Raw genomic sequence first — 20,598 nt, forward strand, 5'->3', positions numbered from 1 at the left:
CTGGGAATCAAACCCAGGACCTCATGCGTGCTGGGCAAGTGCTCTACCACCAAGCCATATCCACAGCCCTTTTTACATTTTATTTTCAGGTCTCTCTAAGCTGTCCAGGCTGGCCTTGAACTTAGGACCCTCTTGCCTAGCGTCCCACGGCTTTGGGATTAAAGGTGCATACCACCACCCCCAGCTGAATTTGGTCCCACATTAACACACCTCATTTGTTTTGAGTTTCTTCCTTTTTATTCTGGGCCTGACCTTTTTTTCTACTGACTTCCCATTGTACGATGAAAGAAAACTTATATATTCTTGCTAAATAAAACATTCCAGCCTTCCCAATGTTTGATGATGTGGGCGAAACAGAAGAGGGCCTGAAGTTTTGAACCAGTTACTGCCAAAGATTTTTGATCACGTTTCACCTCATTTGGGCGATTAGCTCAATACTGCTGTGCTGCCACTTTATATTCGTCTATTAACTATTAAAATACTACCTTCTTACACATATAAAATATACAAAATACAGAAGTTCAAAAAGATAGGTTAAAGATTAAGAAAAACTTCCATATTTTCCAGTCTACTGGGCCCTCTCTATGTATGGGTTTCACACGGATGGATCCGACCAAATGAAGACAGAAAATATTTGGGAGAAATAATGTGTGTACTGAACATGTACAGACTTTAAAAAATCATTATTCAAGACAAGCTCAGTGCTGCATGCCTACAATTCCAGTATTTGGGAGGCTGAGACAGGAGGATCACAGGTTCAAGAAAGCCTCGCAACTTAGCGAGACTTAGGAATCTAAGAAGACCCTGTTTCAAAATAAAAATTAAAAAAAGGCTGGGGGTGTAGAGCAGAGGTAGAAGGCCTCTGAGTTTAATCCCCTATTAAGCCCCTCCCACACACATACATCCCCTAAATAACACAGAATAATAAAAATGTATAGAGAATTTACATTTTATTCAATAATAGGTCATTTAGAGGTGGAGCCAGGTATGATGGTACACATGTATTATCCCAAAACTTGGGAGGCTGAGACAAGATGATCATGGTTTGGAGGCTAGCCTCAGCACCTGAGACCACTGCACAGTAAAAAATAAAAAGGCTCAGCACCTGAGACCACTGCAAAGTAAAAAATAAAAAGGGCGAGGGTGTAGCATAGAGGTAGAATGCCCTGGGTTCAAGCCCCAATTAAAAAAATGGTACACAGAAGCATGAGTAGATAAGCAAATGCAATTTTACATAAGGGACGTGCACATCTGAGGGTCTCTGTGTTCGCAGGGGGTCCTGGAACCAGTCCCTGTGGGGACTGGGGGGTGCTGTTCTGACTGGTTGTCCTGGCCAGGCACTCTTCTCAGCTCATATATATGGCAAGGTACATTGTTAGTGACATTGGTTGCTAATCCATAGTTCCAGCAGTCTTCTAGACGGTCCCATGCACCCTGCCCGGCAGCCTTCCTGACCACACCATGCTGCTTCTACCTCCTGATAGTGCCAGAGCTCCTTCCTGCGGCAGGTCAGATGTCCACACTCGTGTTTTCTTGTTCGCCCAGCTTGTCTCACTAGTGTTACCTCCGAGTCAGAACTCTCTGATTGTAATCCTCTGCTCACTTTGTGAAGGTTAATTTAGTCAAAACTATGTCATAAAATATTTAAATTTACCCAATGGCACTAGCAAACCAGGACATGCTGACATGTCCCAGGACAGATGCTGAAGTAGTTCAGGATGTCACTGGGCAAAGGAGATTGCTTCCTTCCCTCAGGAATTCCTTTTTTTATTTTTTATTTTTGTACTGGGGATAAAACCCAGGGATGTTCTATCTTCAGGCCACATCCCTAGCCCTGTTTGTTTGTTTGTTTATTTGTAAACAGGGCCTCGCTAAGTTGCTGCGGGTCTTGCTGATCTGAGGCTGGCCTTGAACTTGCGATCCTCCTATCTCGGCTTCCATCACTGGGACTATAGGCACGTGTCACCACTGTCATCTTCCTTCAAGGGATTCTTATGTGTCACCCCGTATCACTTCCATGTCCCAAGGCTGCACACTTTTGGATCTCACTGCAGCTGGGCCTCTGCCCTGAGCTGGTTTGGCTTCAGAGAGGCCGGGATGGGATGTGCTGGGAATCAGGGAAGTGGAGGGCGGGTAGAAGAACCCCAGCTCAGGCCCCAGGGCAGCAGGAAAGGTCCCTGGCTCCCTTCTGCTCCTGCCCACTTGGCAAAGTCACGGCAGGAGCGGCAAGCTGGGCGCCCAGAGCTCGTTAACGAGCCTTTTGCCATATGGATTCTGGGCGCATTTCCCACCCACAATATGGTGTCCATTCACATCACAAATGGCCACAGCTCATTAATGGCCGTTGTGCAGAGACTTCTCCCCTTCCTTGTGGTCACTCCCTGGGAGGCCTCCACTCCAAAGTGGGCAGGGAGATGAGGTCATCGCTGGCCTCTTCCACCTTCATGCCCACCCTCCCCTCCCCACCCCCAGGGCTGCCCACGCCTCTGTGTGTCAGCCCCACTGAGTGATGGGGGTCCTTGCTGCTGCACATAAGCCCCGGGCAGACCAGACACCTCATCTGCACATTCCAGCCCGCTAATGGAGCACTCCGTCATCAGTCAAGACCCATGTGTGCTGTGCTTTGATGTGGGAAGGCCCAAGTGGCAGCCTCGACCCCTGCAGCAGGCTGCACTCCAGCTGGCGCCAGGTCCTCCTGCTCACCTGGGCCCGCAGCAGGCCCGCTGGGACCACCCTCCCCAGTCTTCACCCGGCTGACCTGCGTGACAGAGGCGCTATCTCTTTTCCTCTCTGAGTCCGGGGTAGGGGCCCCCGTCCTATAGACCGTTCTCCCCCTTGTCTTCTTCACAGGTCTCCTTTCTTACACAGAGCACTTACAACATTTCTGGCGTTTATATTGTGCCCCTAAGCTTTGTGAGGTTATCAGTTTTTGTCTGTTTATATTTCTGTTTGCTCTCTACACAGTGCTATGGATGGGATATGACATCCCTGCCATCACATCTAATGAGTAAAAGTTTGATAATATTGCAGGGTTGGCTTGAGTGTGGGGAAACAGGACTCTCTCATGCCTTTTGTGAAGTATAAATTGGCATATGGATAGTTTGGTAGTATCTGTCAAAATCCAAATTTTGGTCAGCTAATTTTTTGAAAAGTATCCTATAGGCATATAAGCGTATACATAGAATAAATTTGAGGCAATTTACCAAACCATTGTTTATACAGACAAAGATGAAATAGTCTAAAAATAATCAATAAAAGACTGGTTAAATAAGATATATCTACACAGTGAAATACTATGTGTACATGTAAAAGAAGACAGGTCAGTATAGAGGACAATGGACTATTTTTCAAGAGCAGTATTCATACAGTAATGTCCAACTGTGCCTCTTTGAAGAGGGATGTATACACATATTAGCACATTTCCAGGGAAATCAAAGAAAGAGCCCAGAGTGGCTCCCCATGTCAAGAAGTCTGTTTACTAGGGGGTTGGGAGCTCAACACAGCCCATGTGCACGGGGGTTCTGCAGCCAGCACCTCATGGTGGCTCTCCATATGGGGTCAGGTGAGCCAGAGTTTCTGGGGATCTTTGAGTATTTTCATTCTGATTATTCTGACTACTGATGAATTTTGTTTCTCTTTCACATCACTGTGCTGATCTTCACCTCATTAAGCGAGTAGGTTAGTGATATTATCTAATAATTCTACTCCAAGACAGCATTACAAATCTTTGCTATATAGGGTATGGGCCATTGACGATCTATCCTCTGTCTTTTGCAGTGCACACCCTGGGTAGCCCAAGTTGACAGAGGAAAACTTGAAGGTCGGAGAGGTTTAGGGACTTGCCCAAGGGCACATTTTGCAATTTCAGAGTGCAGCCCAGGATTTAAACTCCAGAGTGGGGCCTCTCAGCGCTTGGCAACACTCTTGTGCCCAGGGCATCGGATGTGCGGCTGGGACACTCATCACCTGGAGCTCTGTTTGATACCTCTGGTGCCAGGGAGCACTTACCCGTCCGAGCTCCTTGTCCTCCAAGGCCAGGACCCCTGTGCTCTCTGTGAACAGCTTCACCTTCACAGCGGGCAGCGCATGGGTCGTGGAGAAGTCGCCCTGGGTGCCCCAGCTGTGGACAGAATCAGAGAGGTCAGTGTGGGTGTGCCTCCTTGCAGTGGTGTTCTCTCCCCTTCTTCCCAGGTCCAGTGAGTGCCGGGCTAACCCCAGGCGGCAGTGGCTGTCACACCCCCTTCCCAGTCCTCCGAAGCTGCCAGGCTGACAAAAAGTGCTAATTAATTTGCTAGGCAAGTGCAAGATAGACTCAGAAAGTTGCCTGGGTCCTCACAGGGCACTAGAAGGGATCACTTGGAATCAGCATGAGGGAAGTTGGTGAAACCGCCAGGCTCTGCTGCGCTCACGCACAGTGCTGGCTGACCACTATCAATTTGTGTCATCCTCTGGATCCCTGGCTCTTGGAAACTGCAGCTCTGGCTGGTGAAAGGAGCTTTGTTAGGGTCAGGCCCACGCCTGACTTTCAAAGGAGACTCCAGCAGAATCATGGGAGTGGGGTAGAAAGCCCTGTTCCCACAAGAGTGGGGTGGAGAACCCCGTTCCCATGGACACCCAAAGATCAGGTGGAAACAGCAGTGAGCTTCATCATGCCAAGACGAAGAGGTCAAAGGTTGAAGGATGAGTGAGATGCCATCCCCACTCGCAGCGTGTGGGTGTCTGAGCCTCAGCTCTCTGCAGAGGAGAGCCTGCCTCCCAGCACAGGGCAGCGTCTGTGCACGACTCCTGTTAGCCCCTGACGGGTCCCTTCTAGTGGCCTCTTTATTTACCCATCATTATTCTTGGTGAGAATCCACCCCCATTTGTCTGGTACTGTAGGCAGAGTGATCTTCTGGACGGGTTCACTAGAATGCCCTGAGCCCCACCTTACAGCCCCAGGGAACCTGTGCCACTGCACTTGGGGTACAACCCGGGCCCCCACTCATCTGCCCCAGGGTTCTGTCACGTGCAGGCTCCTCTATATTGGCAGTCCCACTCCTCCTTTATTCAGCTAGCTGGTTAAGGCTCAGCCCAAAGCCCCCTTCCCTTGAGCATGTCCCTTCATCCCCCAGTCTCAGTTGGCTCCAGTACAAACTTTCCTCAGCACGCTGCTTCATCTCGCACCCTAGTGATCTCTGGGTTTGTAATTGCCAATTTATTCATGTGATAGGTTTTTTTTTTTTTTTTTTTTTTTTTTTGGTACTGGGGATTGAACTCAAGGGCATTCTACTGCTGAACTATACCTCTAGCTCTATTTTATTTTTTATTTTAAAACAAGGTCTCTCTAAGTTGCTGAGAGTCTGACTAAATTCTGGAGGCTAACATCAAACCTGAGACTCTCTGCCTCAGGCTCCCAAGCACTGGGATTACAGGCGTGCACCACCATGCTCGGCTTGTGTGATGGTTTGATAGAATTACCCCCATACTGTGTCAGCTTGATGGGGGCAGAGACTGTGTGTTTTGTGTATAGGGGATTCTCGGAATTCATCACAGTGCTTGACACACAGATGACATCTAATAAATATTTCCCAAATGAGAAAATGGTGCTAGTTGAGTATGGTGGTGCATACTTGTAATCCCAGTACTTGGAAGGCTGAGACATGAGGATTACAGGTTTGTGGCCAATCTCAGCTATTTAATGAGACCTTCTGCAACTTCGTGAGACCTAGTTTCAAAATAAAGACTAAAAAATAGGGCTGGGAGTATAGCTCAATGGTAGAATGTCCCTAGGTTAAATCCTTAATACTGCAATAAATAAATAGAAAATGGTGCCAAATATATGCTCTTCCATAGAACTAGGAAATAGAAGAGGCATTTTTATAAAGATTTTTTCATTCTCCCTTACAGTGCCACAATTCCATACTGTAAAACATTTGTTAAAATCTGATTTTAGTGGTTTACAGTATTACACCCATGCATGCATTACAGTTTATTCATTGAAGCTGAGTCGGACATTAATTCTTGATTTAACTCTGAATATTTCCTTGGGATAGAGATCTAGACGGGAGAGATTTCTCCGTTCATCAGCAAACACTTGAAGCTCTTACAATGTTGTGGGGCCTGTGCACATCAATGAGCCTGCTCAGGGTTTGTGATGCCTCTTTCCAAGATATTTTCCACAAAGTCAATGACTGTCCTACCATCTGAACCAAGAGGACAAATCAAAGGGTGTCCTTCTTTGCTTCCTGGGTATCATTACTCCCTTTTCTCCTGGTCTATTCCATGGGTGTCTCTTTGATGGCTAGAGGGCTTGACATCTTAACCCTGTGCTTGTTGGATGCTTGCATTGAGTCTTTTGTAAATTCTGGAACCTTAGCTTCCAGTTGCACTGTTGGTACCCATCCGGTAGAGTCCATGGACTGAACTAAAAGGGATATCAAGGGAGAGTTGACGAGAAGCCATCAGAACAATGAGACGAGGGGACCCAAGCCCACGTGGATCAGAGCACGGAGACCACTGAGGAAACAGGCAGTCACCGTATCAACAGAGGAGGAGGTGGAGGGGGTGAACAGAGAGGCAAGGTTCAAACTCAGCCCCAAGCATTAGATGTACAGGGCAAAACGCCTAGCTGTGCTTGTCAGCCCCTGCAGCATGCCCCTGAAACAGGAGGATCTTTGTCCTTGCAAAAGTAACATGACAGGGGTTTGAACTAGAAATCTTTAGGTCAAATCTTGGTTTAGTCACATTCAAAGCAGGGGTTGGGACAAGCTAATTAACATCCCTATACCTCCAGCTGCAAGTCCAGCTCATTTTCACAGAGCAGTTGTATAGGCTCAGAACATGGAGAGAAACCATCACATTTTGGCACCTTCCCTTCCTGAGTAGGAGAGTGTGTTCTGCAGATAGTGAGGACCATTTCTATTGTGCCATCCACCTGACATGGGCGCATTGGGCACTCCTGAAAGTCTGACCCATGTGAGGAAGCTGGATGCACTCTCTCATCTCATTACTATAGGAAAATAGCAGCTGTTACTGTGGGCGCCGTGTCACAGGTGAGAAGACCATACAGACACTTGAGTTCTTGTCTGTATTGCTCCAGTGGGTTGTGATGGAACTAGGTAAAACCCAACAGGGCATGATGGCACAAGCCCGTCATCTCGGTTCTTGGGAGATTGAGCCATGAGGATTGGACGTTCAAGGCCAGCCTCAACAACTTAGTGAGACTCTGTTTCAAAATAAAAAACCAAAAGGGTGGTGGGTGTAGCTCAGAGGTAGGATGCTCTTGTGTTCAATACCCAGGACCATATAACCTAAAAAGAACTGGAGAGGAACCCAAATTTCTTAATTCCTATGTTACACTTCTTGCTGATATTATTGTCATAATTATCAGTAATAAACATTATTAAGCTTACTGTTTTAATTATAACCAGCAACATTGGCAAAGAAGTGACCATTACTTTGTTATTTATGATTAATTGTACTATTAATGTCTTTGAGCATTCATCATGCTGGGTCCCAGGGATGAGGAAAATTACTGCTGGAAACCAAGAGAGTCCCAGAATGAGAAGCTTTAACATGAGGTTTCAAAGAGGCCTTAAGTCCAGGGTCCTGGGGGAACCCCACACTGTATCCTTACAACACTGTCCTGGGATGGGTTTGTAGGGATTTCCTGGCTTGCTGGGCAGGCGCTGACTCAGAGTGTCTGATTCCCTGCAACATCCAAGGACGCTCTGCTCAGAAGGCCCACCAGATGCTTCTACCTGCAGCGCTCCAGAGCCCCTGGCAATGGGTGGAATTCAAGCCATCAGAGGAGCCTTTGCAGTACCTGCACTTGGACACTGAGTTGCTTTTCCTTTCCACTGGCTCCGTGGCTATGTTTTCAGCTTCCTCTCACAAGTCTTAGCTCACATCCTGTTGTCAGGTGACAACTAAGCCCCAGTGTGTCCATCAGAGTTTGAAACCATAAGCCGGTCCAGCACAGCAGGCAGAAAGAGGTTCTAGTCTAATTAGGACTGGCTATGTACAAAGTCAATTAGGATCTGGGCCCAGTGCAAAGTAAAAACGCAGGGCTCTGTGCTCAAACAACGGGCAACTAAACTGAACAGACACGTGTCAAACAAAGAAATACAGATGGCCAATAAGTATATGAAAAATTTCACATCATTAACAATCAGGGAAATGCAAATCAAAACTACATAGAGAGCCAGGCATGGTGGCTTACGCTTGTAACCCCAGCATTCGGGAGGCTGAGACAGGAGGATCATGGTTTGTGGACAGCCTCAGCTACTTAGTGAGGCCCTTTGCAACTCAGTGAGACCCTGTTTCAAAATAAAAGAATGAAAAAAGGGATGAGAGTGGAGCTCAGAGGTAGAATGCCTCTGGGTTCCATCCTTAGTAACACACACACACACACACACACACACACACACACGCACACACAAAACCACATGGAGATTCCATCTAACTCCAATTAGAGTGGCATCCATCAAGAATACAAACAATAATAAATGCTGCTGTAGATATGGGGAAAGAGGAACTCTTTTTTTTTTTTATTGCGGGTCTGGGGATGGAACCCAGGGGCATTGGACCACTGAGCTACAGCCCCTGCCCTATTTTTATTACTTATTTTTTGAGACAGGGTCTCACTAAGTTATGGAGGGCCTCACTAAGTAGCTGAGGCTGTCTGTGAACTGCTATCCTCCGGCCTCAGCCTCCCAAATGCTGGGATTACAAGTGTGCGCCACCACGCCCGGCGAAAGAGGAACTCTTATACACTGTTGGTGGGGTTGCAAATGAATTTGACCTAGCTATATAACTCTTTGGAATCTTTCCCAAATAATTAAAGTCAAAATATTCTAGTAATATATGCAAACTCATGTTCACAGCAGCACAATTCACAATAGCCAAACTACAGAACAAACCCAGTTGTCCATCCACAGATGAATAAAGAAAATGTATATACACACGTTTTCTCCATCTGTGGAAGCCACAGGGAAAATAGGAAACAAACGGATCCCAGATAAATGAGGAGAGAGACCAGTTGAACAGTGGAAGGGGGTGGGAAGTGGGAAGAATAAAAGGCAGGCCAAGAAAGGAAACAATGCAAATAATAAGAGTCTGTGCATGAAGGATGGCGGCCAGTCTCACTAACTTGTACCAGGAGGGGGCAGAGGGAGGCGGGGAGGATGTGGAGGGAAACACGCTAAGTGCTATGTGTGAGTTTCTGCCACTTTGAACCTCATGTGATGTGTGTGTACAGTGCACCAATAAAAGTACATTTTAAGAGGTTAAAACATAAAGCACTTTCTTTTCCCTGAGTGCTTTTGCATACTACATTGTCCTGTCGGCGGTCACTTACAAACACATCTTCAGAGACATGATTACCAACGACTGCAAGATGGCAGGGGCTGAGCATGAAGCGGACGTGCGTCCCTTGTAAGAGTGAGGCCCCTGCAGCTGCACAGTTACAGACGCTAGACCTGGCTCTGAGTCCAAGGCCAGCCAGGCTGCTCAGCCTGGACCAAGGACGGCCGTGCAGGAGGATTGCCTTTGCCCTTGCTAGTCTCTGGGTTCTTTGAAGGCCACTTCTGGCTCTTTTGTGTCGATGCTTCTTATTCTGAGAATCTAGAAAGCTGAATTATCAACGCCTTTCCTGCCTCTCTTCCTTTGCAGGAAAAAAGTCAAAAGGGTCCACTCTTTAGCCTGGCATTATAGTGTATGCCTGTAATCCCAGTACTTGAAGGGCTGAGACAGGAGGATGACAGGTCCAAGGCCAGCCTCAGCAACTGTTTTTTTTTTTTTTGTCGTTTTTTTTTTTTTTTTTTTTGTGGTACTGGGGTTCCTGGAAACCCTTCTCCGGGCTATACTCCCAGACCTATTTTACATATTATTTATTTGGAGACAGGGTCTCTTAAGCCACTGAGGCTGGCTCCGAACCAGCGCGATCCTCCTGTCTCTGCCCCCTAAGCATGGGGATTACAAGTGTGCGCTACCACGCCTGGCGCAAAATTCTGTTTTTTTTTTTTTTTTTGGTGGTACTGGGGTTCCTGGAAGCCCTTCTACCTCCGGGCTACACTCCCAGACCTATTTTTTATACTTTTTTTTTTATCTGGAAACAGGGTCTCCTAAGCCAGCGCGCGCGTATGGCTTCGAACCCGTGCGATCCTCCTGTCTCTGCCTCCCAAGCGCGGGGATTACAAGCGTGCGCCACCATGCCCGGCGCAAAATTCTGTTTTAAATTAAAGAAATGAGTGAGAGAATGAATGAATCAATAAACAGGGATGGGGATATAAGTTCCAAGGTAGAATGCCTATGGTTTCAATCCCCAGTACCCCAGTATGCATGTATGTATGTATTTTTCCACTCTATATCTTTCTAACTAAAAAAAGACCAAGATTTCTTTTTTTTTTCTTTTTTTTCTTTTTGCAGTACTAGGGATGGAATCCAGGGGCATTCTCCCTCTGAGCTATATCCCCAGCCCTATTTTTGATTCTTTAGTTTGAAACAGGATCTCACTGAGTTGCAAAGGGCCTCACTAAGTAGCTGAGGCTGTCCACAAATCACAATCCTCCCATCTCAGCCTGTGAATGCTGGGATTACAAGCGTGCACCACAATGCCAGGCCTGGGATTCTTTACAATAAAAGAGCTAGAATTAGCCGGGCGTGGTGGCGCATGAGGATTGCGCAGGTTCGAAGCCAGCTGCACTGGCTTCAGAGACCATTTCCAAATAAAAATATAAAATAGGTCTGGGAGTGTAGCCCGGAGATAGAAGGGCTTCCAGGAACCACAGTACCACCCCCCCCCCCAAAAAAAAAGAGCTAGGATTTATTCAGATGACTATGTGCTAGGTACAAATACCTATCTCAAAATAGTGTGCAGTCACATGCACATTTTATGTATTTAAGCCCTCCTGGTTACTCTGTAATCCTGCGGTTATCATGCCCCTAGTTACAGATGAGGAAACAGAGGCCCAGAGAAGTTAGATGATATGTCGCAGGTCACAAACCGGACATAAGTGGCAGCTTGGCTCTGCAATCTAAACTCTGACCACGCCACCACATCACCTCCATTGATCTTGACCCGGTGAACATAATTATCTCTGAATTCAGAGGTAAAGTTCTGTGTCAGGACTGCTGGGATTCTCAGCCATTCTGACCTCTAACTTTGGATTCATTTTGCATGTTCCATATGCTTTACAGAAAGTATATGCCACACTTCACAGAGTCAAATCAGACAGTGGCAGACTCAAGGAACCCTTTGGTTCCTTGTGTAAGACCACACATCAATAAACAAGTCTGTCTTCACGGTTGCATTTTTCTCTGCCCACTTATATTCCCTTTTATTCTTTGCTTTGTAACTGACCATCGCTATCAAGATGAATACCTCTTCTTAAAAGTTTCCCAGAACTTGAATACAATGTCACTTTAATTGGCAAAGATCAGTGGTTGATGATATTTGTTGCAGGAAGAGGCTGGAAAAGTTAATTAACTTCTCTCTGAATACAAGGTAGATAAAGTAAAATGGGTTTGCTGCCCTTCTTCCATGAGTCTATCAATTCTGCCACTCTGTTCACGGTATATGGCTAGCTTACAAAAACACTAAAATAGGCCACCGATTATTTAATGATTATGGTTCGCCAGGCTGTGGGTTTAGTGCTTTTCACGACTCAGCTCATCTAATCCTTCTGAGAGCTCTATGAAGTATATTCTGTTTTATCCCTACTTTATAAATGGAGAAACTTGGGTTTGGAAAGGCTAAATAAGTACATGAACTTCAAACTCAGTTCTGATCTCAAAGCCCGTGCACTGGGCCTGGGACCTTTTCGTGTCCCTCAATAACGCTGCACACAGTACTAAAGCTTTGACAATTATCTGTGTGTGCCTCTCTGTCTAGATGGTGAATATCTTGCAGCAGGAAATAGTTTTTTTAAACCTATCTCCTTTGTTGAATAAAGGGCATGCCATACAATAAATCTGTTTAGTTTCTAGGAAGGAACAACAATTAATTTAGACTAAGCAGCTGTGAAATAACCAAGGACATGGGCCTCTTTTTCTTTTTTTTTTTTTTTTGTACTAGGGATTGAACCCAAGGGTGTTCTACTTCTGACCTACATAACCATCTCTATTTATTTATTATTTACTTATTTACTTGAGATTAAACCCAGGGGTTTTCTCCCTCCTAAGTACATCCCTGGCTCTACTTCATTTAGAAACAGGATCTTACTAAGTTGCTGAGTCTGGCTTTGAACCTGCCAGAAGCGACATCAATGGCTATGATGCTGCAAACTGCTACCAGGTCACAAAACGAGCCACTGTTTTGACATTTGCTCTTTTCTGACACAAGCACATACCGAAGACTAAAAGAGGCACCTCTGACGTGAAGGCGTGTGTATTGTGACATGTGTCTATTCCAAATGAGGACTTTTGTGCATGAGGGTGGAGACCAACAAGAGGCACGGCACAGCTGACTAGCTGTCCCAGTGCTTAGGGATCACCTCTAAAATGAGCTCTACAGAAGAAATCCTTCCTGAATGTCTGTCATCCATCCGCAAATCCCTGCATGGGGTGCGACTGTGGGTCCCAAATCAGTGGGCTGCAAACTGTGAACTCAGCCAGGTACAGTGGTGCATGACAGTAATCCTGTAACTGGGGAGGCTGAGAGGGGAGGTTCAAGGTCAGCCTGAGTGGAACCCCAGTGACTTAGTGAGACCGTGTTTCAAAATTAAAAAAAAAATAAGAAAGGTTTGGGGGCATAGCTCAGAGGAAGAACAATCTTGGGTGTGTTCTAGTATCACAAAAGAACTAAAGCTGTGTCCTCATCTATATTACATTGAACTTGGGGAGCTGCCATAAAGCAGAAATGATTAGGAGGTAGAGACAGGAGAGTTGCAGGTTCAAGGATAGACTCGGCAACCTAGCAAGACTCTGTTTAAAAAACAAATATAAAGATATCTGGGGGTGTAGCTCACAGGTTGATAACATATGCTCCTTTTCACATCCATAAACTGGGGATACAAATTAGTACCAACCCCATAAGGCCAAAGGAAAGATATATAGGAAATGAGGTATTGCATATACACCTTTGAACTCAGTACCTGGTATACAAAATGCATGAAAAAGTGTACGAGTAGGACTATAGTCCAGGGCTTGGTGAGCTATGTATGGGCTGTGGGGTAAGCTTGGCTGATGGCTGGCTTATATATCCAGCTCGTGAGCCAAGATTAGTTTTTGCATTTTTTACATGGCTGAAAATAATCAAGTAAGACTACAATTTTGTAACATGGGGAGCTTCTCTGAAATTCAGATCTCAATGCCCAGGGATAGCTTTATGGTAATTTTTTGCCACCCTGCTGTGCTCTGTCACTTGTTTTGTGTCGTCTGTAGCCGCCTTTGCACTACTGCTGGAGAGCTGGGTAACTGAGATACCTATCACGTGCCCAGTGACCCTGAGATGTGTATTATCTGGTCCTTCTCCGAAAAGATTTGCTGGGCCCTGTTATAAACAGTTAAATCACCGCTCAGCCTGATGGAACTTTTTTGTTCATTAGCAGATTAAAGTACGTTCGCCCCTGCACATCCATAAATATTAAGTGTGAACTCGGATTTTCAAGAACGGCTCGTCCAATGGGGATCGATGCGCCGCTCCCAATTTTCCATGGAGCTCCTTCCAGTTCGCCTGGTGTAGTCATAAATTGGGGGTTTGGCAATCAGAACATTTCAGACATGTGGCGTCCAAATGCTTCTTCGAGAGCCACTTGCATGCCGACTCACTGACCCACACTGCGGCCTCATTCATACAAAACCATAAACTGTTAGGAACTTATCATTCATATTCTGGTGGGGGCGGGGAGCCGGATTGGAGAGTCACAGCACATTCTTTCTGCAAAGCTATCACATAGCACTCCTGCTTTGAAATGTATACTTTGATCTGCAGAGAGAATGAGGGAAGGAGGGGAGAAATGCGTGTGAGGCAGCCTCGTACAGGCCCGCTGCAGTGCAGCTGCTCCATGGGGCCACATCGCTGTTTACTATTTAAAGCCTCTTATTTGCGGAAGCTTAGGCGGACCATATGTTATCAACGACTGTTGCTAATCAAATACACAAAGTAATTTTCATTACATTCTTTCCCCCCTATGAACAGAAAAAAAAAAAAAACATTTGCCACAAAGGGAATATACCTCCCAAAATGACAGTAAACATCGACTGCAAACCTCTGACAACAGAGTGATATTTACAAATGCTGACGCTTGGGTAAGCAAAGAACATATCCACGCTGGGTGCTGGGCACGTAAGGGCCCTGGAGGACTGGATTTGGTGCAGGCTGGTGCTGAGGGTGGGGGTAGGGGTGATGACATTAGTTGCCATGGTGATTCTCAGCATCAGGCCATAATTCATGCCACAGAGACCGGATTTGCATTTATCCAAGGTATACGGCTCATGTGAGCTGGGTGTTAAATCGGTACGGTTCGTAAAATTAACTGTGGGCTTTAACAAGAGAGGTGTCATTTCAAGAAATGAAAGTGCTGCGGAGCTAAGAGGGAAAGCTAATCGGGGACGGAAGGGAGAGCATTCAGGGCTTGGCTTTCGGGTGGAGAGAACGCCGCCCTGCTCAGGCCAGTCCACTGTGCCGTCGCCGAGTGTCTCCGCAGTCTGACTGATAGGATATGATTCGGAGCCCTGGGTGCGCCACAAAGGCTAAGCTGCCTCTTCTGTACACACGAGATATTCACTGTATAGAAATGGGGTCGTCGGGGAAGTGGAAAGACGAAGGCTGTAGCTTGCCTCTGACGTTTCCACTGGAATGTCTCCTCTCCAGGAATCTGAAACACAGCTCAAACTCCCTCCCTCAGCTCAGCTCCCCTTGAGGTTCCCTCGAAACAGTCAAAGGACTTCCGGTCACGCAGGCAAATCCATTCTCCTTTTCTTCTCTTTGCCCCCATGTCCCCCCTCCCCACCCCCCATCACCAGATCTTCAGGCCTGTGACATAGGTCACAAATCTGATGATCACATAGTTATGGAGGGAAATAAGCAGAAAGGGGAGGTTGAGGGTGCCAGGAAGGCGGGGGGGGGGCGTTAAACAGGCTGGCCTGGTGAAACGACACAAAAAGAAGCCATAGAAACTTGTAGGACTTACTTTTTTTCATGCGTTTATACATTATAGTGAGATTCAGGGTGATGTGTTAACACATGCACGCGTCGCTCCATACATTCCCCTGCGTCCCCTGCTCCCCTGCTCTTCTCCGTACATTAGCAAGATTGGTAGTGACTCCTTCATGTGTGGACACAACATCACCTGAAGTGTCCCCTCCCTCAATCCACATTCCTCCTTCCCACTTTCCTCCCCTAAGTGACACAAAGCTCAGGGGAAGATGTGCTGGAGGAGCCCACACCACCAACCCTCCCAGCGCAGCCACAGGGCGTAGAGCGTGGCCTGCCCCCTTCAGAGGCAGGGTGGGTGGGAACTGCACTTCCAGGTGGGGGGGACCACACATCGGTGGCCTCGGAAGAGATCCAAATTCAAAATTCAAAATGCAAATCCAAAATGTAGAATTGTTCCTACTGAGCATGTACTGATTTCTCGCCAACGTAAAATAAAAAAAAACTGCAAGTTGAACCATCCTGATTTAGCGACTAGATAATATTAGATAAATTATAAATAAAATAAAATAGTAAATATAATAAGTAATAAAATAAAATTAAATAATAAATAATAAAATGATAAATAAGTAAAAATAAAATAAATAATAAAAAACTTTAAATAATAAAATAAATAAAAAATAAAAAAATAAAAACTAGATAATAATAGATAAATATTAACCATATTTGTTATAAATTCCTGGTTTGATAATCCCAATTTCTCTGCTACAAGTTTAATGCTTCCTCTGTTTCTTTTTACTGTGTTTTTGTCTCTTGGTATGTCCTCTGATTGTTGTTGAAAGTAAATACGTGTTAATAGTCTGGGTAAAAGGAACCCAGCACTGAACCCAACAGCAACCTCCAACCCAGGCAGCGGAGGCCCTGCTGCATGTCTGGCTCTCTGGTTTACCAGTGGCCTTAATCCTCTGAGTGGAGAGGAATCACAGCTCCCAATCTCGTCATGTGCTGGAAACTGGAAGCTGAGATTTTCTTTGGTTGAGACAGCCTAGGTTGCATTATTCACCAAAGGTTGACTCATGAGAAAAAATATAGATGGTCAATAGGAAAATTGAAATTTTCCAAGGTTGGGGTTAAGCAACAGGGCGGCATTGGGAGGCACCATCATGAGTAAATCGTAGAGACGACAGCTCATCACATGCTTTAAATGTCAGTATTTGCCTTCTCTAAAGCAGAACTTACAGGGTGGTCTCAAAATATCCTTGTGAAAGGAGATGATGTTTTGTCATTGGACATGGTGGCTCTCTCTTTCCAATTAAAATTTATTCTTTCTCCCCATCTCGTAGCTGCCTTTCTTTAAGGATCTATTTCTTCTAGTTCCTGAGGATCTTCAGAGGAAATAAACTGCTCACTTAATAGAAGACACCAAAAGGGAGAAGTATTTATTAATTTTCTACTCTCCTCTCCTTGACTCAGGCCTCACAATGAATTTTCTTCACTGGTTCTTTTCTATAATTGCATTTGTAACCTAAGCTGGTTATTAAGGTTGCAACCTGTGATTCTCCTAAGTACCCAGGAAGCTATGTAGCTAACTGTGTCTTTAGAAGTTGAATCTACTTTAGGACACCCTGCAGCTTCTAGCAGATGCAGGGTGTACAAAATTCACAATGTAGTCGGCTGGCCGAAGCTCTCAGGAAGCTAGGGCCGGCCCAGAGGAATTGCAAAATACACTGCAAACCTGTTGGCATTCCAACAGTCCCACAGAGAACATGAGCCAGATGAGGCAGGGACCCAGAGTTGAAAGAAGCCCTGGAGGCCATTCAGCCACATTCTCATCCACAAACACGCAGGGTGGAGCACTGGGTGAACTGTGCCGTCAGGCTGTTCTACTCAGGCTCATGAATTAATACTCCAGGTCTTGGCTGTCACGTCTGTAAAATGGACACATCAACAGCTTCTACTTTACAGGGCTTCCTATCTGTTTGCCACCCCAATTAACTGAGAGAAACACTCTGTATGCGTGCTCACCTATGCAAGTACAAATGCAAGGTCATCCTCAAGGATACTTAACATTTCCCAGGGAGCACAGGGTTCACAGGCAGGGTCTGGAGCCTCTGATCTGGGGACACACTTGGGTGTACCACTTTCTACCTAAGGGACCCCACACAGCCGTCTGAATCTCTTGCATCTTCTGTTTTCTTACCTGCAATATAGAGGTGTTTATAGTACTTCTGATACGCTCCAGGTTTAGAATTTCCCCCAGACAGCTCATGTGTTAAAAGCACAGTCCCCAGTGTAGGAATGTTCAGAGGTAGGGCGTGGCTGGAGGAGGTGGTCACTGGGGGCGTGGTCTTGGTGGCTCTATATGTCCTTAGTCCCCTCTTCTCATTCCCTCTGCTTCCAGTGACCGTGACGAAGAGCAACTTTTCTTGGCCACGTGCCCTGCCATTGCAGATTCTGCCTTGGAGCTGGCCAACCATGAACTGAACCTCCAAACCATGAGCCACATAAATCTTTCCTCTTCAAGCTGAGCTTGTAGCTTGGTTACAGTAATAGGAAAGCTGACTAAAACAATTCCTCTCCTAGGTTTGTCTTGTTAGAAGTGGATGAGAAAATACTTCCCAAGCTGATTCTTGATAAAGCTTCCATAAATGTTACTGATAAAGATTGTGATAATTATTCAGTGACATCTCGGAGTTGCACAAGTTAATCCAAGTGCCCATAATAGAATAAAACACCAAGGTAGAAACTGACCTTGAAAATGCTTTTCAAACCACTATCAAGAGAAAAAAATCAGAATATAAAACTATAGGATCATTATGATTTCAAGTATCTATCCTAAGTATATTTTGATACATTTCTTTTCAGCTTTGTTGTTGAGCAGTTGCCTTTGGGATATGTTTTTCACATGATCATATTTATTGTTTTTTAAATTTTTTTAAATTTGTTGCTTCATTGTAATCATACATTATCAGGAGGTAAAGTTAGAGGCATACATGCACACGTCACACATTTAGTCCTTCCCTAATTCCCATCCCATTCCCTCCTCCCTCCCTCCTTCTCGAGACTGGTTTAGTGACTGACTTTGATATGTTTGTGAATGTACACCATGCACATTAGGGTGCTTCCCTCATCCCACCTTTTATCTCCTTCAGTTAGATGTCTTATTTGCTCATCTGTGGTTTCTCCTCTTTCTTTGTCTAGAGTCCCTCCTATGACCCATTTTCTCTCTAGCTTCCACAGATTAGGAAAAACACTGATTTTTTTTTTTTTTTTTAGTTTTTGTGACTGGCTAATCTCACTTAGAATAATGTCCTCCAGTTACATCCATTTCCCTGCAAATAACATAATTTTGTTCTTCTTTATGGATAAGTAAAATTCCATTGTGTACACATCCCATAGTTTTGTAACCCATTCATCTGTTGATGGACATCTTGGCTGGTTCCATAGTTTGGCAGTTGTGGATTGTGCAGCTCTAAACAGATATGCATGGATTAGTCTGGTAGTTTGGTTTCTATTCTTTTGGGTAAATATCCAGAAGTGGTATTGTTGGGTCATATGGGAGGTTAATTCCCATTCTTCTGAGGGTCTCCACACAGTTTTCCAAAGTAGCTGCACTAATTTGCAATCCCACCAGCAATGTATTAGAGATCCCGCTTCGCCACACCTTTGCCAACATTTGTTGTTTGTATTTTTATGATTGCCATTCTAATTGGTGTTAGGTGAAATATCAGGTAGTTTTGATTTGAATTTCTATAATAACTAATGATGATGAACATTTTTTCTTACATTTATTGGCCATTTGTATTTCTTCATTTGTGAATCATCTAGTTCACTTGCCCATTTTTTTTTTTTGGTAGTACTGGGGATGGAACCCAGGGGCATTCTACCTCCAAGCTATACCTCCACCCCTATTTCTTATTCTTTATTTTGAAACGGGGTCTCACTGAGTTGCAAAGGGCCTCACTAAGTAGCTGAGGCTGTCAGCAAACTCAGATCCTCTTGTCTCAGCCTCCCAAGTGCTAGATTACAAGTATGTGCCACCATGCCCGGACACTTGCCCATTTTTTTGATTGGGCTATTTTCTTAGCGGTGAGTTTCTTGAGTTCTCTGTATATTTTAGATATTAGTCCTCTATTGGAGGGGTAGCTGGCAAAAATCTCCCATTTTGTTGGTTCTCTGTTGAGGTTCTTGATATTTTCCTTTGCTGCACAAAAGCTCTTCAGTTTAATGCAATCTCACATATTGATCCTCATTTTAATTTCTTGTGCCTTTAGGGCATTGTTGAGAAAGTTTTCTTCCTGTGCCTATGTGTTGAAGCACTGGACCTATGCCCTCTTCAAGGAGCTGTAAGGTCTCTGGTCTAATTTCCAAGTCTTTGATCCATCTTGAATTCACTCTTGTACAGGGCAAGAAAGTGGGGTTTATTTTCATTTTTCTGCATATGGTTAGCCAGTTTTGCCAATACTAATTGTTGAAGAGGCTAACTTTTTTCCAATGTGTGTTTTTGGCCCCTTTGTCAAAAATCAAATGACTGTACGTATATGGATTTGTTTCCGAGTCTTCTATTTTGCTCCACTGGCCTATATGTCTGTGTTTGTGCTGTTTTTATTTCTGTAGATTTGTAGTATAGTTTGAAGTCAGGTATTATGATGCCCCCTTCATGGTTCTTGTTGCTGAGAACTACTTCAGCTATTCTGGGTTTTTGTTGTTCCAAGTGAATTTGAGGACTGATTTTTCTATGTCTGTGAAGAATGACCTTGGTAGTTTAATTGGTATTGCACTGAATCTGTAGATCACTTTGGGAAGAATGGCCATTTTAATGATATTTATTTTGCCTATCTAAGAGCCTGGAAGGTCTTTCCATCTTCTAAAGTCTTTGATTTTTTTTTTCTTTTACCCCCTTGGTTAGGTTTATTCCTAAGTATTTTATTTTTGGGGGGATATCCTCAGTGAAAGTGTTTTCTAGATTTCTTTTTCAGTGGATTTATGGTTTGCATACAGAAAAGCTTCTGATTTTTTAAGATTAATTTTGCATTCAGACACTTTTCTGAATTTGTTGATCAGTTCTATACGCCTTTTGGTTGATTATGTTGGATCTTTTAGGTATAATATCATGTCATCTGCAAATAGATATAGTTTTGGTTCTTCTTTTCCTATTTGTACTCTTTTGATTTCCTTCTCTTGCCTTAGTGTTCTGCCTAGAGTCTCAAGTACTATATTGAAAAGGAATGGTGATAGTGAACATCTTTGTCTTGTTCCTGTATTTAGAGGGAACAACTGCAGTTTTATGCTTATGCTTTTAAAATTTACATACATTACAGAAATTTAATGTGATGATATGTTTTCTTAAATATCTGTAAGAGTCCACAGACAAATACATTAGGGGAAAACTTTAAATGTCATTTCATATATTTTACTTTCCATAAAATCAATTAAATGTATTTATATTCTATGCAATTAAAAATGTTTTCCAAACCATGTGAATAATAATGTTTCTTTTTTCAGTTTGGGAAAATAAAATT

The 20,598-nt window shown here is 44.5% G+C and overlaps 1 protein-coding gene across 16 annotated transcripts in view; it reads right to left on the reverse strand.

The window, feature by feature from the left end:
• The window catches only part of CADPS (calcium dependent secretion activator), a gene marked incomplete at both ends in the record, with an annotated part of 501,631 nt that overhangs the window by 200,740 nt on the left and 280,293 nt on the right, over positions 1-20,598 (reverse strand). For all 16 annotated transcript variants that reach the window (XM_080714889.1, XM_080714888.1, XM_080714885.1 and 13 more), the window contains one exon: positions 4,009-4,120. In XM_080714889.1, the coding sequence (XP_080571015.1) occupies positions 4,009-4,120 (112 nt within the window). The remainder of the gene's footprint in view (positions 1-4,008; positions 4,121-20,598) is intronic.

This window comes from Muscardinus avellanarius, assembly GCF_963383645.1.
Source record: "Muscardinus avellanarius genome assembly, chromosome: 18".
In the NCBI taxonomy this organism is placed as follows: Eukaryota; Metazoa; Chordata; class Mammalia; order Rodentia; family Gliridae; genus Muscardinus; species Muscardinus avellanarius.